We start from the raw sequence: 17379 nt of genomic DNA, 5'->3' as shown, positions 1-17379 counted from the left end.
AACAGACCAAGGAAAACCTACAATAATCTTACAAACCAATCAAACTTAGGATTTCGCCTTGAAGCACATTTGGAGCAATTTCTAGACCATTCACACAAATACTTGGACTAGCAATGAAAAATCACCTCACCCCTCATGCAACTAGATCATAAAATTGGATATAGTCTCAAAGTCACTAACTAGAACTATTTGTTTTTTCAAAAACTTTATTTCAAACCATAAGCACATAGTTAAGTATGTTGGTGCCAAATGAAGCATGAATAACTCTTTTTAGAGAATGACTTGATTAGAGATTTTATTCATTACTCCTACTATTATTATTACCTAAACACAAAAACGGAGTCATTCCCTTAAGAAAGTTGTCACACCATCAATCCTCGGGAAGAGTCACCCGGTTCACACAAAAGACAACCATTGGAAAGAAGCGTGGCATTAAGAAAACCAAATGTTTATTATCCATACTACTACGAAGAACATGAAAACTACTAACATCAAAACAAGCTACTAACAAAACCAAAATCAAAGTAAACAACTAAAGAAGTTAATGAAAACAATAACTAACTAAAGATAGATAAACTAAAAAGAAATAAAATTATCCAATTATTACATTTCAAATGTATCCAAATGTGTCAAATGTATCAAATAAACTCCACCCCCTCGGAATAAAAGTAAGCATTGTCCCTAATGCTTAACAAACCAAGAGTGAAAAGTGAGAGGGCGAAGGAACTCCCTAAGTATCCTTGGACATCTCATTGTCACCAGCAACATCAAATCATGTTGGCTCAGCCAACTGTATATCATCATCATCATATCTGGGAGTGGCGGGAGTGGCATACATCGCTGCCAGCAGTGTCGGCAACAAGGCATGGCTCATAAGACTAGCCAGGTGGTGCAACCTGTGCAGATGGACCTGGGGCGTACTGGTCTGGGTCAAGCAGTATATCAAATGGTAAATCCCCAGTTGTAGCTAGCCAAGTCACCTCTCTCCTAAGATTATCCACTAACTTTTTGCTAGCTTGGGACTTTCTCATCTTCTTCACTTCTTTGGTCAAGTCCTCAATAACTAAACCATGTTGTGCCAGAGTGTCCATGATCAACTTCTGGTTTTCTAGAATCTTGGGCAGCTTCTCATCAAGCTCAGTAGAATCCTGCGGTGCCTTTGTGGATGACTTCCCTATAACAATACAATATATCTTAGACAGCTTTGAAGTAACCCTGCATCCAGTTGTTGAGACTCGCCAATGTATGGGAGACTCGCAAAGAAGAAAGTAGGCTTGTAGGCATGGGCACCGGCCTTAGAACTAGAGTAGGGTAGAGAGCTCAGCTAATGTAGATTGAATATCAGCTGTGTCAAAAACTAACTATCATGCCCCGAACTCGGAGAGCGCAACCGGTGCTCAACTAAGTGAACCCGGCCGAACAAGCCTATTAGATTTTCTTCTACCCAAACTCATCCATGAATAAAGAGAACACATATTTTCGTTAATTAGACAATAATGTGATCATGTCTGCAATACCAATTTCTTACCATTAGTTACATCACTTTAGAGTCTCAAATTTCACACACATTTTCATGGACTAAAGTGGAACAAGTAATTCAAACACAACAAAACATTGTTTAACTAATAAAAGACTTGATGCATTATATACAATATATCCTTAATTAGCTACTTGTGTGGTGCCTTGGGTGGCTTCACAATGAGAATGGGGCAATGCACATGATGAGCGCAATAGTCACTCACACTTCCCAGAAAAGCCCTGCAAGCCAAGTTTAAGCACTGTGTAAAAGGTTTAACCTTACACAGTTCAATTCAAAAAGAATACAACCCTTTTACTTAAACATCACGAAATAAGAATGTTTCATTAGTATCAGGGTCTGCCTCATTTAAAATTTTGTCAAGCTATATAATATAAGTATCTTTAGAATCACCTCGTAAATAATAAGAATTAATCTACATATATATCCTGCGTTTTCTGTGTCTTCCTTATTTGTTCTTCGTACTGGACAAGGACTTTCGGACAGTAAAAGGCAGCGCTCTATATCTAATCAAGTGAAACTGCATATTCAATTATGTGCTGCCACTGCTATTTGTCTCACAATATAATTTATTATTTGGAAAAAGAAAAATTACCTTTTGATTTTGCCAAGCCCTCTGCTACCCATCACTAGAAGGTCAACGTGCAACTCATCAGCGGCTTGACATATCTTATCTTTTGGGTCCCCTTCAAGGATCAGAGTCTCCGCCTTCACCTGAAACAAGCATAAGTGTTTACTTAATCAAAGGTTAATTTAAAGATGAGTCACAGAAATACCAACTAGAACAACTCAAATTTCAAACCAGCCAATTTATATGGCATAAAATATTTCCAAATCCTCATCCATCAACAAATACGGGCAAAAATTAATGCTAAATACTAGTCAATATTTTTACCTGATATATAGCTTGTGTTTTCTGTTACTCCATGAATTGTACGTCATTATAAGCAGATATTGCTTGGTCTATATATTACATTTGGTATATATGTTTATTATCTTATCAAATCAATTGTGTTTTGTGGTCACTAGGGTTGCGTTTGAATTGCATATATGGCATTTCCTCAATAAGTGTGCAATTCATATTAGGTGATGATTCACAAACTACGTGTACAAATTAAATATTTATATATCTTCCACACAGTAATAACAATATAGCAAATCGTTATAATATAATAAGACATGGCTTATAATACCCAAATTGTGATTAGCAACATGAAGAACTAGCTTCATGATGATACATTAACACATCTATTCCAATTCTACATCTAACCGTCATAAAATATACATGAATTCTCGTACAAGTTAGGACAGTGTTAAGTATACAATCTTAAAATGAAATCTAATAAATGGTAATAATACAGTGTAATAATAATGAAGAGTTCCACACTTGAAACCAAATGTTGTATAATTTTTTATTTTATTTTATTTTTGTTTTTGAGGAGCTACATTTTCTTATACTGCAAAGCAAACGATCTCCAAAAATATGAGTTAGCTAGACCCATCCTCAAACAATTTTAGTTTCAAAGACTAGACTCATCCTCCAACTTATTTTGCTTTCTACAAAATATTGGTTCAGACTAATTCGTTTATTTTTTTATGTACATAAATAACCTATAAAAAATTAAGTAAGAAATTAAGAATGACAAGGAAATCGTTAAAGATACCCTCTTTTGTGTGCACATATGGAATGCCCGAGACAGTATTGTAGTTGCATTCTCTTGTTGTGCTTTTTTCACGGCTTCTACCATAGTAGGTGCTGCAAAAACAACTATGAACATAAACAGAGTTAGTATCATTGGGTAACGATCAGATTGAGGTACCCAAATTCCCATTAAATGAAGCATGGATCGGATCATGCAGAAAATTATCAAAACAGGAAACTCATTTTCAATTTAATTCAATTAAAGGGAGGGGGAGATTAATGATATATATGTCTCCAATCTGTTGCTATAATAAATGAAGTTATGCTTAATAAATACCTTAAATATTCTTCCTCATAATTTCAAATTGGATTCTTCGACTTTAGCTGATTGATACAGATATTTAATTCAATTAACTTTTTATCCTTTTTGTAATTAAAGATCATGGCCAATTAAATACCTTAAATATTCTTCGTCATAATTTCAAATTGGATTCTTCGACTTTAGCTGATTGATACAGATATTTAATTCAATTAATTTTTTATCCTTTTTGTAATTAAAGATCATGGCCAATTAAATCTTCTGTTAGCACACGTAGAGCTAATGTGCTACAGGAAAATTAAGGATTGACTAAAATCCACGCGGAGGAAGAGACTGATGTGAATTTCACGGGTAACATTCAGCTGGAGCAAGTTAACTTCTCTCCTTACATAAGTGATTCTTATTATTTGATGAAGATACCGGTAGTCTAGAATTCTGGTATAAGCATGAACATAACTTATGCACAAGCAATTCAATCCACCTCTTTGAGACCTCAGCAAAACCCTTTCTAATACACACACGAAACTAGACACGAATCCAAGATTTGGTTCACTTCTACCACAACTGATCATTTAACTTATTAAGTACTTGGAAATCATTTTTAACAGATATACAAGGAGCCAAAGTTACTAATTCTAATGAACCCATTTGTTTGGGTCTCACGCACTAATGTTATCTTCCCCTTTACAATCCGCCCATGCACGAAACTCTTGGCAACACAAATGGACATATCGCCAGGTTGGGTCTCAAAGGTAGCGGAAAAATTGAAGCTGGCCTAGCCCCCTACTACTGAAGTCATACGTAAGACTTGGATACGGTCATGCGTTCGCGATTATACTACTGTACCAATCCCACTCAATGGCATGCTACGTCCTCCTTTGCCGTGATAGTTTTCTTATCACAATTATTTGTTTTTCCAAAACCCTTCATGCTGAGATCACAAGTCTACAATTCGATGTTTTTGCGACGGCCAAAAGCCTATCCTCTTCAGATATTGAGTGGGTTGAGGTTGACTTTATGAGAAGACATCCAAACAAACCTTGCAACAAGTAGAATAAAAAGTGACCATAAGACCATCTAGGAGGTAGCAAATTAAAGGGAGAGGAGTAGTGGCTCCTTACATTGAGACTCTTTGGCATAGACAGAGAATGCTTGGGATGACTAGAATTCACGGATTCCTTTTTATGTCTTTCTTTAGCAGATCGCAGCACTATATATTGTGTTAGACAGAATCTTCAATCTGGACCTCGCCAAAACTCAACTTTCATCACATCATAGATAGTTATATCAACTCTCATGCTTGGTCAAACATACCAATTCAAAAGGAGAGGTTGGAATGTCACATTTTAATTAGCTGAAAAGGATTAAAAGCACCTCTGCTGTTTATTGTTTATTAAATATAAGAAAATCCAAAAAAAAATAAAAAAAATTTAAAAGATAATCTTACCTGCTTTTAAACTTACCCAAGCGCCCTCTTAGAGCATATGAATAATGTACGAGCGCAAGTATCGTCTCCGTCCCACTTTCATATTTGTTTTTTCTTTTGAGGAAAGAGGAATATTTTCTCTTTAGCAGTATCCTTTTTCAGGTACTAATTATTTTGTTAGAGAAGTGTGGTGTTTTTCTGTCCAAATAAGCCACCATTTTGGGACATGTATAAATATAGAATTATGAGACAAATTAAATAGAGAATACCTGGTCCAGCAGGATAAACCAAGGGGCTAAAAGGAGGTTGGACATTAATCAAAGTGATAATAGTGGTTTCTTCTTCAGAATTGTTGAGCAAGTGATCCAATGCCCAATTGAGAGCATAGAAACTCTCTTCGCTCTCGTCCATAGCCACCATTATCATCTTCCTCTTCGTCTCCCCCGCTGCTGCCATGTGCGGTGGCTGCTCCTCCGTCACACTTGCCGGAGCTGCACTTGTCACTGCCGCTGTTGCGTCCATTTTACCGTCTGTCTCTCTCTCTCGTTCGGTTGGTCTTTTCTTTTCTCTTTGGTAGCTTTTATGTATTCTTCTTTTTGGTAGCTTTTATATATCCTGCTTTGAGACAACTTTGTCCCGAGTTCGAGCGTAAAATGCTTGGTTGGCTTAAATAGAAAAACACAAAAACACTCAATACCAGGGTCCAGGAAATAATAACAATGCAGGAGTAGTACAAATAATTACTCGTTCCGTATTCCTTTACAGGAACCTACTTACTATTTTTTACGGGAGTCAAACAAAGTTAATTTTTATCATACTTTTTATAAATATTTTTATTTTAAATTATTAATTATTATAACTTATAATATTTGAATATTATTTTTAAATATATAAATTTTATTTTTTAAAATTATAAAATTCTATGTTCATATTTATCTAAAAATCAATTAGTTTAACTCTTGACACTCTAAAAAGGTTCGCATAAAACTGAAATGAGGGTATAAAAGTAAGAAGTTATGCATATGGACATTTCATATATTTACATTTAAAATAAACTTTGTTGCATATTTTCGTCAGATTTAGGTTTAAGTATATGGTTACAATATTAAAAATATTGTTTGAAGACATAATTAAATTACTGTTTTTTGAGCTTATCATGCCTTTCTAAGTATTTAATTTTGTGAGAAAAATTCAATAAAAAAAATTATACACGTACGTGGTTAGGCCGGAGGTCAAAGAAACTAAATCCAATTTAAGTCGACTAATTACTCATCGGCAACTTTTAAGTGGGATTTCTGTAACAAATATGTTGCTCGATCAATCCCTTGGTTTAATTAAGATGCTTTCCAAATTTGAGCGTTAAAATAAGATATCAAGTTTCTTAAACTCGAAAAATAGGTATTTTATCAATAAATACTACTCTTTCCGTTTTAATTTATAATCTTAATTTAATTGAACACGGATTTAAAAAAACAAAAGTAAGGAAGATTTTTAGTTCAGCCAGAACTATATGGGAGGAAATCCATCCTGCACTAATGCTACTTCTATCTTTGTTTAGAGGTCATAAATTAAAATTATGTGTCATATATCAAAATATCTTTATTATCGTCTTTTTAATGTCATGTGTAATATTAGAGTTAAAGAGTTATTAAATACTATATAAATTAATTATTTTGAAAGAAATTTAAAAAAAAAAAAAAAAAAAAAACACATAAGGAAGTACTTTAGAGCGTCTTTTACTCGTTATTTTGTCTGGACCTTCCAGTGTTTTCTATTAACATCCAATTCAATTTTTCAAACATCTCCGGTTGAGTTAACAGTCCATACACAGGCTCAATTTTTTAAGAACTTAGGGGTCAACCTAAGTAATTTTTTTTTTCTAACTCATTTTATCAAATTTATATCTAATCTATTTTTTTGGCTTGGCTAGATGGGATAGTCGAGCCATTCCCTTTTCTTTCGGATAGCAGATTGGGTTTGATAAGATGCATTAGATAAAATAATATATGTATTAGCTTTGTATATTAATAATACTTTATTTAATATACTTTTTGAACTTATGCATTAGTTATACAAACATTAGTTATACACCATATTTGATATTATCTTATGCATAACTAATGCATAGGAAACCATGGTATTAACAATGTAATGAGTTTAATGCTTTGGTAAGATGTATTAGATAAAATAATGCATGTATTAGCTTTGTATATTAATAATACTTTGTTTAATATACTTTTTGAACTTATGCATTAGTTATACAAACATTAGTTATACACCATATTTGATATTATCTTATGCATAACTAATGCATAGGAAACTATGGCATTAACAATGCAATGAGTTTAATGCATGCATTATCTTAGTTAAAGATAAAATTGTCCTTCAAAATTTATGTTTGATTAAAATATGATATTATTTTTAAAATATGATATTATATTAATGCAAGTTTAAATTAATCCTAAAAAGTAAAAAATAAAATTATATACCTAATAAATAAATAAATATTTAGCATATTTTTTTTTTATAAATAAATATTCAGTTCTATACTTTAATATATGTAGACAAATCAAATAATTTTTTAAAAATATTTTTTATATAAAAATATTCTCCAATATATATTTCTTTTAAAATAGATAAAGTGATGGACTGATTATGTATTTTTATAAATAAATAATTTTTTTAAAAATTGCGTAATATTTTAATACATCAAATCAAATAATTGATAAAAAATATATCAGCATAACTAATACTTTAATACATCATATTCATCATTATTCTTATCCACCCTACAAACGACCTCTTAAGATATGTATTCATTGAAAACAAAAAAAAAAGCAATAACTTTGAGGAAGAGACGTGGCTGCCATGCACGCAAGTAGTAGCCATTCGGACATGCAAAAAGTAGTAGTAATAAGGAAAACGCCAACTCGACATGCAGTAGTGAGGAAGCAAAAACTCCCCACGTTAGCTTCAAACCTGTCAAATGCTACCATTGTTTTCCGGTGGACTAACTTCTTAATTCTTATCCTCACTTGCGGTAAACCCAACTTGTCGTCTCACGCTGACATACCCCTTGTAGATCTTTTTGTCTTTTTCGGTTTTGTCGCGCACCGTATTGCTCCCTCCGTTTCGGTGGAAAAACAAAATTAATTTCTCGTTTTAAATTAAGTCTTTTATAACAACAATATACCCAATATACTTCTATGTAATAGGGTCTAGGGAGGGTTTTAAATTACGTCTTTTTTAGTTTTAAAATTATATTACAAAGTTAAATTTCTTTTAAATGTAAAAATATTTTTAAAAATAATTAGCAAGAAAGTAGCGCCTAACTAAATGAAAAAGAGAGAATACGTTTTATTTCAGCCGTTTCAATTTGTGTGTTTATTTTTCTTTGTAATTTATTTTAAAAAGATTGTCTCTCTATATTTAATAATTCGTTTTAATACCAATATTTTCATTGTTATCCTTTTTGAAACTTTTTTTATAAAAATGATATGGCATCCCTAAAATTATAAGATTTAAAAGAATATTTTTAGTATGTTATACCTTTTAAGTTAAAATCATAAAATTCAAAAGAAAATGTATTCTTAAATAATTATGTCTAGTCAAACTAACACACATAATATGAAAAATAAATGATAATAATTACGTGCCATTAGTAGATGATCACAAGCAATTTTTGAGTATGAAATTTCATCTATTTACGCTCCCCTTGGATTTACTTGAGACAATTTGATGGCTACTACGTACCCCTAACTTCTTAGGACTTGGTGAAACTAAAAGGTTTTGGGGGTGGAAATAAAGGAATATTTACAATATCTTTTATAAGCTAAAATTAGCAAAATAATGTATAAAATTGGTTACCTTATTACGGCGTTTTAGCTTTTGAATATTTTCCGTTTGATAAAACACTACAAGAAAACCTTAAATTACATGGGAATTTTATCTGAGAATTTTTTCCACTGATAATTCCTGCAAATTTTCGATGCGAAAATCTAATAATTCCTAGATTCTAAAATATTTACCTGCCAATTCGATTTTTCCAGGTAAATCCGCAAATGTATTTGGCGCCATTTAGCGCCAAAATATTACCTGGAGATTTATTTGGGAAAATAATCCCCAAATATCATTTCCGTGGGTAATTTTGCAGGTAAATAATGAAAAATATAAAAAAAATTAGTTCCTTTGTGATTTCGTAGGAACTTCCCTAGGTAATGTTACTTGCGGATTTAGTTAGGGATTATTTCTTGGGGATTTACATGAGAATTATATTACCTAGGGAATTACCTGGAAATTTGTTGTTGCGATTTTAGCTGGGGATTATTTCTTGGGGATTTACCTGGGGATGTTATTACCTAGGAGATTACCTGAGAATTTTGTTGTGATATATTAGTTGGGGATTATTTCTTGGGGATTTACCTGAAGAATTTATTACCTAGGGACTAACTTGGAGATTTCATCGCTGCAATTTTAGCTGGGAATTATTCTTGAGGATTTACATGTGTCACGACCCAAACCGATGAGTCGCGACGGGCACCCGGTACCTTACTCAACCGAGTACCAACGTAACATATCTTTCTTATTACATCATCATATACACGTGACATACGGGCCTAATAGGCCAACATCATCATTTATAAACTCAAAACATAGGCCGACAAGACCGTACAATCTTTCACGTACACGACATATGTCTACGAGCCTCTAAGAGTACATAATTATCATAAAGGTCGGGACAGAGCCCCGCCATATCAAACCATACACATCTAAATCATACTGACCAAACAAGCAACTCCGGAGCAAATGGAGTGCATCAATATCTTCTGATGAGCTGATCGCCTACTTGGAGGACTCTCGACCTGTCGATCGAGACCTGCGGGCATGAAACGCAGCGTCCCCAAGCAAAGGGGACGTCAGTACAAATAATGTACCGAGTATGTAAGGAATGAAACTCAGTAAATAATAGACATGAGAGAAACATGGAGTAAAAGACTCGACATGTACGTGTGCATAGCTCTGTGAGTCATTTCATTTTTATAATGTCATGCATATGCGTATAAATGTGATACCATGCATAGGTATATGCGTTCATAGCATCATCAAGCCTCTGAGGGTATCCCATCATATCATTTCAGCCACTGTGGGCAAATCATCAACGTATACCAGCTGATCAGGTGGTGGTGCGTATATAACGTCATCTGGTCATGGGTCAATGTATATGTATAAATGCATAAAATGCATAAGAAATACGTTAATAATATTTTCTCGGAATGTCATAAAATAATATGCCTTAAGAAATACGTTAATAAAATTTTCTCGGAATGTCATAAAAATAATATGTCTGTCGGATAAATTTTATCAAATACGTATTTTTCTGAGACCCATGAACAGAAGATATAATAATAATTCACATGGGGAATCAAGAATATAGACACCCCTAATATTTCTATGAATAGAGTCACTTATGGAAGTTGCGTATTTTGCACGTTTCATTTGTATCATTTGGACCATGCCAAAAGAAAGAAGGGATAGCCTTAACATATCTGAGTCGATTGTCTTGACAATCCTTCCAACACATATCTTTTGCGACATACACGTAACGACAGATCGAAGTAGAGAAAAATATGCATGCTATTCTTACTCCCTTAAAATCACAAATTTCGTTGCTATTACGTAGTATAACTTCGTATTAAATCTTACGTTTTTGAATTCTTGAAGATCCATGAAAGATCACGTTACTGAATTCTTGAAAGCTCACGTTATTTATTTATGCAAGCTCACATTATTTGAAAGATAAAGATCCTATCTTGCATATGACTTACGTTTGAGACTTATGTTTGTAACATACAAACATTACGTTTTGAATGCATAACAGAATGGATTTGTGACTTATGTCTCTTAAGAATGGATATGACTCATGTTATATGTGTCTTTCCTTTATTAAATGGAAAAGACAAACATTCTTAAGACTTGCCACACAATATAGTGACTAATGGGTCACCATTTTTGGATGGGTTTGCTGCCACATGGGAGATGTAATTGTTATCCCAATTATTTGAATTAATTATCCACTAATCACTTGATTAATTTATTAATTTTTCGTTAACTAATAATTACCTAATTATTCACATAATTAAAAATTATCTCAAATTACTTAAAATATCACTCACTTTTAATACACGTTTTACACCTTACTATCATGGTCATGTGGTACCTTGTATGGTACTAGTCCATAAATACCGGGTATTTTAGCTCGGGTCGTATTTTATCCAAAATGCCAAACTTCGACGAAATTTATTTTCTTCGATTTGCTTACCCTCTCACCTTCACGAATTTACTTATCTCTGTTTGAAATATCATAATACTTATAATCCCAAAATAATCTCATTCCCGAACTTACGACGAAACTTTAACGTACAAAAATGCGGGACGTAACATCTCATTTTCGAGCTTTCACCAATTTGCTTATGGCATACTTTTACGTACGAAAACATGAGGTGTAACAATATGGGTATTTTATTAGTTAGAAAATTACCTAGAAACTTTGTTGCTACAATATTAGCTTGAATTATTTCTTAAAAATTTACTTGACAATTTTATTATTGCAAGTTTAGCTGGAAATATGTTTTTGGAATTTACCTAGAAAATCTATTACCTAAGAAATTAATTGAAGATTATTTGTGTGAGTTTGGCTAAAAACTTATTTTTGTGAATTTATCTGGGTATTTCATTGATATGGTTTTAATTGGGGATTTGTTCTTGAAATTTAGATGGAAATTTTATAAATGTTGATTTAGTTGGATATATACTAACTTGAAAATTTATCTGAAAATTTTATAGCCACTTATTTAACTTTGAAATTCTTTCAATACACTTTAAAAATATTAATACAAGAAAAAATAATTTTTAATTTAAAAGTTATATTTTTTTAAACGTTACAAAAACATGATATGTAAAATTAACTCTCTAACTAATTATATCATATATGCTGGATTGAATATTACAAGTTATTGAGCATAATATAACTGGTTATTATTTTTTGAACAAATTCATAAAAAATAATTATCATAATTCTAGTTATATTAAGAATTACGATGAAATGATTGATATAAAGGATGTAATAAAGTTAATATCATAAAAAAATATACTAAATTGCGTATAAGTGAACAATTTAAGTTTAATTTCTATATATATATATATATATATATATATATATATATTATCTTCGTCCCTGTATAATTAGAATGATGAAATTTAATTATAGTATGTTGCTTAAGTGATATTAGTTTGTAAAAAAAGGTATTGAAACTTAAGTGTCAAGTGATCTTATGATTCTATTTTCTAACATCAACTCTTGATTAATTTCTAACATTATTGAAATAACGTAGTCTTGCATACGTTGTTGGAATTAACAAAAAAATTCTTATCAATTGCTTAATCAATGTACGATATGTTTAATTCTTGTTAGTTCGTATATTTTTTATATTAAAAATTTAATGTGTTATTTCAGGATTATAAATAAAATTTTAGAAAAAATAACTAAGAATATATTTAAATTAAAAATATAATCATAATTTTATTCACTTGTTTTTACTTGAATTTTTGTTTTTTTAATTTATGAAATCTTTATTTGATGCGCTCTTAAAAAAAATAATAAAAAGGATAAATTAGTAGTAAATAAATACTCCATGGGAACAGAAGTAATAGTTAGAATATCATCTTGTCCCACATCGGCTGAAAAGTGTGAGTTTTTCCACGTTATAACTTGAGCTTGGTGCCAAAGAGTCCAGCAGTTGTGGACTACACGTGGGTTTTTCATGTGATATAACTTTCTATTTCAAGCCAATTACAAAATATTGGCAAGGGTACTATTAACTTTGTAATACTTGTGAATACCTAATTTTTGATTATACTTGAATTATTTTCACCTTCTACTATGTAAATATTTTTAGAAATTTACTATATATTTTTTAGCTTTGTTACACTTTTTTTTATATAGGGTAAAAATTAAAAATAATTTAAAAGGTCAATTATTACTATTAGTAATTTTTTTATTTTTTATCTTTATTTTAAAATAAAATAATTTAAAAAACCGAAAAAATTAATTTTTTTTAATTTTCGGATGGGAATAAAATAATAGAAAAATTAAAAAAATAGAATTAAAAAGTAAAAGTAAAAGTAGGTGAAATTTTTAATAAAAAAGTAAAAGAAAGTGAAAAATTTTAAAAATAAAAGTAAAAGAATGTGGAAATTTAAAAAATAAAAAGTAAAAGAAAGTTGGAATTAAAAAATAAAGTAAAGGTAGCTGAAAATTTAAAAAAAAAGGTAAAGTAAAATAAGTGGGAAATAAAAAAAGAAAAGTAAAAAAAAGTGAAAATTTAAATATAATAAATTAAAAAATAATAAATTAAAAATAAAAGTAAAGGAAAGTGGGAAATTATTTTATTTTAAAAAAAGAAGAAAAATGGGAAGTGAGAATTCTTTTTAATAAAAAAATAAATCTAAAAAATTCTGAATTTTTTTCCTATAAATAGAAGAGGAATGTGAGGATAAAAGGGGGAGAAGGAGAAAAAAAAAAGGAAAAAATAGAGGAGAGAATGGAGAGAAAAAATAAATTTATTTTTCTGCGCTAAGGGAATTTATACTCCTTTCATTCTTTTCTTGCTCTTTCTTTCGAAAATTCAAGCAATTCATCACCCTGTTTAAGACCCAAAAATGCCTCAAATTCAAGCCTAAAAACACCTTATGAAGCTTCATTGATAGTCATCTCTCTCACGCCAAAAACCAGCAGCCTCACGAGGTACCATCGAGTTTCGGTCCAGGCTCGAATTTTAGAAGGTTCGTCGCTAGATTTTCTGCTCATCTGCCGATTTCCCCTTGGTTTGGTGTACTTGCTCGGCTCAGAATTATTTTGGCATTAATCAAGTTGTGAAGAAAATTTTTTGCTTAAAGGTTCATTGCTTATCCTCCCTTTGTTAATTATTTCATTATTTTGTGTGATGTTCTTATAGAGGTTCATGTGATAATCTTATGTGATATTTTATTTATACACATTATCATATTGTAGTTTCTTTTTACATGTTTCAAGCAATTTGTCAACAGATTATTTGAATAGGATTTCATCTTAATGAGATTTGCTATTTAGAATTAAGAATGAAGATCTTGCCATATTAATGGGCCATGCGTTGGAGTTCAAGTAAGTGAACCAGAAACGAGTTACCACATTTAATAGGAAAGAAAGAATTAGACATGGGTTGGATTGAGTATAAATCTGTCAGGCCGAATAATTTTGTCACTAGACTAATAATTAGTTCATTCTTCCATAATGGATAAATGTCTCCTAATTTCAAAGATAGAATAGTAAGTTGTAAATATTTCTAAGTGTGAATGACTTCGCAATACTTTAAATAACTAATATATTTCCCGACTTTCAAATAATTTCCTATCCATAAACTCTTGGTCTTACAATAATTTCAAATTAGTTTAGGAAAATAATACAAGTGCGCGTTCATGAGACTTGACCAATCAACTTCGAATATTAATAAATGTGTTATTGATTGTGTACACGTACGCGTGATATGATTCTTGACGCCAAACAAAAATGAGTACACGTACGCGTGACTAATTTCAAGATAATTTTCATAAACCTAATCAAGCAATAAAAGCGGACATAGGTAAAATATGAGAACCAATAAAACACAGGTTATCCAAAAATAATATAAGCCAAATATAGTCAATAAAGCGACCGAGCTAGAACCACGGGACTCGGGGAATGCCTTACACCTTCTTTCCGGTCAACAGAATTTCTTACCCAGACTTTATTTTTGTAGACCAATAATAATAGAGTCAAACCTTCCTTTGACCAGGGATTCAAATAAATGGTGACTTGGAACACCCAAAAAATCAAATCCAAGTGGCGACTCTATAAATAAAATAATCCCTACTCAAATTTGTCACTTTAATTGAAAAAACTCTTTAACCCATAAGAATCCATAATACATATCTTTTGGGGGGTAAAAAGGAGGTGTGACAGCTCTAGCGACTCTGCTGAGGACAAGAACCTAGAATCTCTGGTTTAGGGTTCAGAATTCGAGCTTGTACTGTGATCTATACTTGGCTTTCTTGATTGTTGATATTACTCTGTTTGTGGGCATATTGTGATAATTACCTCTCATTTACCGGATTGATATTATTTGAACTGTATAAACTGCCTTCTTACGTCTCCCTTCTCAGACTTCTGAATTTATGGTGCACACGTGCGCGTGGCCCACTTTTCTGTTAGAGGTCATACCAAATAGAACAAGACTGGATCAGTAACTAGGCCGGGTAGACTTTCGTGCTCCCGGTACGTTGCCCCCACCTCGGCTCAAGCTATCCGCTTGGGTAAGCCAGGTCTAAAACACTCCCCCCAAGATTTTAAACCTAGAATAACATGTCATCATGCCGAATCCCTAGTAGGAACGTTTATTTGCATCACGTGCATTTAACTTTGGGGACTCAATATGGGGGTTGAGTCCGTCTAGGACAGGTGTACCTGATAATTACAAGACCATACATTATGTTTGATTCGGTTTGTGCATGTTGACCGGCTTCTAAAACATAAAAATAAGAATTGAGAGAAAACTAGAAGAAAGAAAATAGGAGAGAGAAAATTTACCCGGTTTTTAAAAAATCTCACTATTTGAAAATCCAAAAACCCTGTCAAAATTTTACCCCAAAACGATTAATACAAAATAAGATTGAATTTTTCCCAAAAATAAAAGTGTCATCCCATTCCTGAAATATTGACCGAACTACGCGGGTCTGATTCTCACCGGATGTGAGATACGTAGACAAACCTTATCGGTTCCGGACCCAAATTTTCAAAAATTCAAAAATATTTTCCTTTAATTCCTTCTTTAGAAGTCTTTACTTCGAAAATCTCAAATAAAAGAAAAAGATTTTAAAGCCAAAATATATTTTCTTTCTTTTTAGAAGTCTCTCATTTGAAAAACAAAATTAAATCAAAATCCAAAAATAAGTTTTTTTTTATAAGTCTAAAAAAAATCAAAATTCAAAAAAAATAATATTTTCTTTCTTTAAAAAATTATCAAAAAATAAATAAATAAAAAATTAAAAATCCAAAAATATTTTCTTTCTTGTTTAGAAGTCTTTCTTTTGAAAATTTCGAATAAAAAAAAAAGAGAAAATTCTAAATCCAAAATATTTTCCTTATAAGGAGCTTTTGTGTTACGATTTTTAAAAAAAAAAAGATTGATGAATAAATTAGAAAAAGAGTTAGCTTATTTACTTTGTTTCTGGTATTCCCGAACTACGCAAGATCTGATTCATGCGACGTCATGATACGTAGGCAATCCTCATCGGATTCGATCATAGCCATTAAATAAATCGAGTGAAAAAAAAGAGAGAAGACAGAAAAAGAAATAAAGGAGTGACAAAAATAACAAAGAAAAAAATTCAAAAAAAAACCAAAAAGAGAAAGCTTTGTCCAATTTGAAAACGAAAATCGCAGAAAGTTTCTGTGAATATGCTGTCAAATGTCGCGAGCAAGCCGCCATGGTAAATCCTCCAATGGACGAAGCAGAAATGGTTACGGTTTTCCTACAGGCCCAAGAGGCGGACTACTTCCAGAACATGATGTCTACTATGGGTAGATCGTTCACTGAGGCTATCAAAATTGGGAAGATGGTAGAAAATAGTTTAAAAACGGGCCGAATCTTGAGTCATGTTGCCTTTAAGGCCACATCACAGGTCGTTCTGAGTGGTTCAGAGGGTTTGATAAACAGAAATTGGAGAGATGATGAATTTGATCCGGCACTGAAGGTCATTGCAGCCATTGCCGAGATAGAAGAAAAGTCGAAAAACGGTCGCCAAGCCTGAAAGTTCCCCATCAGACGGGAGTTTCGGTAGCCAGACTTGCTATCTTTTCTGCGTTCAGATTATCTCAGGGTGTGATCCGAATGTTTTACTTTATTGTCTTACTTTCCGATGTAAACCCTTCTATCTTTAAAATTCAAAAAAAAAAATCAAATGAAATTAATATTTCATTGTCCAAGAATGTCTCTTTTCTTAATTTTGTAACTTTTTCTTTTTCTCTTTTAAGTTCTGTTAATGCAGATTTTAATAATATGACATGCTTGCGGACTTCATGCCAGATCCTAAAATGCTGTCAGACCCCGAAATAATGAATCAAGAAACAGAATGTTTTGAAGACAAGGCTTGTAAGAAAATAAATAAAAAATTGGAACGAAGTTGAGATTTCCTCTCTTCAGATCATTGTTGAAGCCGAAATTAAGGATAAAGATTGGGTCAAGAACCGATTGGAACAATTGATACTGATTGATGAAAATGATTGGTCGCAGTTTGCCACGGGCGGTTGTACCAACAAAGAATGGCTTGTGTCTACAACAAGAAGGTGCGGTCCAAGAAATTTGAAATAGGACAATTCATTC

The 17379-nt window shown here is 31.9% G+C and overlaps 1 protein-coding gene across 2 annotated transcripts; it reads right to left on the bottom strand.

The window, feature by feature from the left end:
• Positions 1 to 541: 541 nt before the first annotated feature.
• Positions 542 to 5577, bottom strand: LOC107769507 (uncharacterized). 2 transcript variants are annotated; one of them, XM_016588729.2, is made up of 4 exons: positions 5194 to 5577; positions 3202 to 3305; positions 2133 to 2251; positions 542 to 1174 (listed from the first exon to the last, which is right to left on the bottom strand). In XM_016588729.2, the coding sequence occupies exons 1-4, from the start codon at positions 5444 to 5446 to the stop codon at positions 1138 to 1140; spliced, it is 513 nt and encodes a 170-aa protein (XP_016444215.1). In that variant the 5' UTR covers positions 5447 to 5577; the 3' UTR covers positions 542 to 1137. The 2 variants fall into 2 exon arrangements, with proteins under 2 accessions (XP_016444215.1, XP_016444214.1); XM_016588728.2 differs by lacking the exon at positions 542 to 1174 and adding an exon at positions 1506 to 1758.
• Between the last annotated feature and the right edge of the window lie 11802 nt (positions 5578 to 17379).

The sequence above is a fragment of the Nicotiana tabacum genome, chromosome 19 (genome assembly GCF_000715075.1).
Source record: "Nicotiana tabacum cultivar K326 chromosome 19, ASM71507v2, whole genome shotgun sequence".
In the NCBI taxonomy this organism is placed as follows: Eukaryota; Viridiplantae; Streptophyta; class Magnoliopsida; order Solanales; family Solanaceae; genus Nicotiana; species Nicotiana tabacum.
The sequence above is the reverse complement of the archived record's forward strand: the minus strand, read 5'-3'. Positions and strand labels throughout refer to the sequence as shown.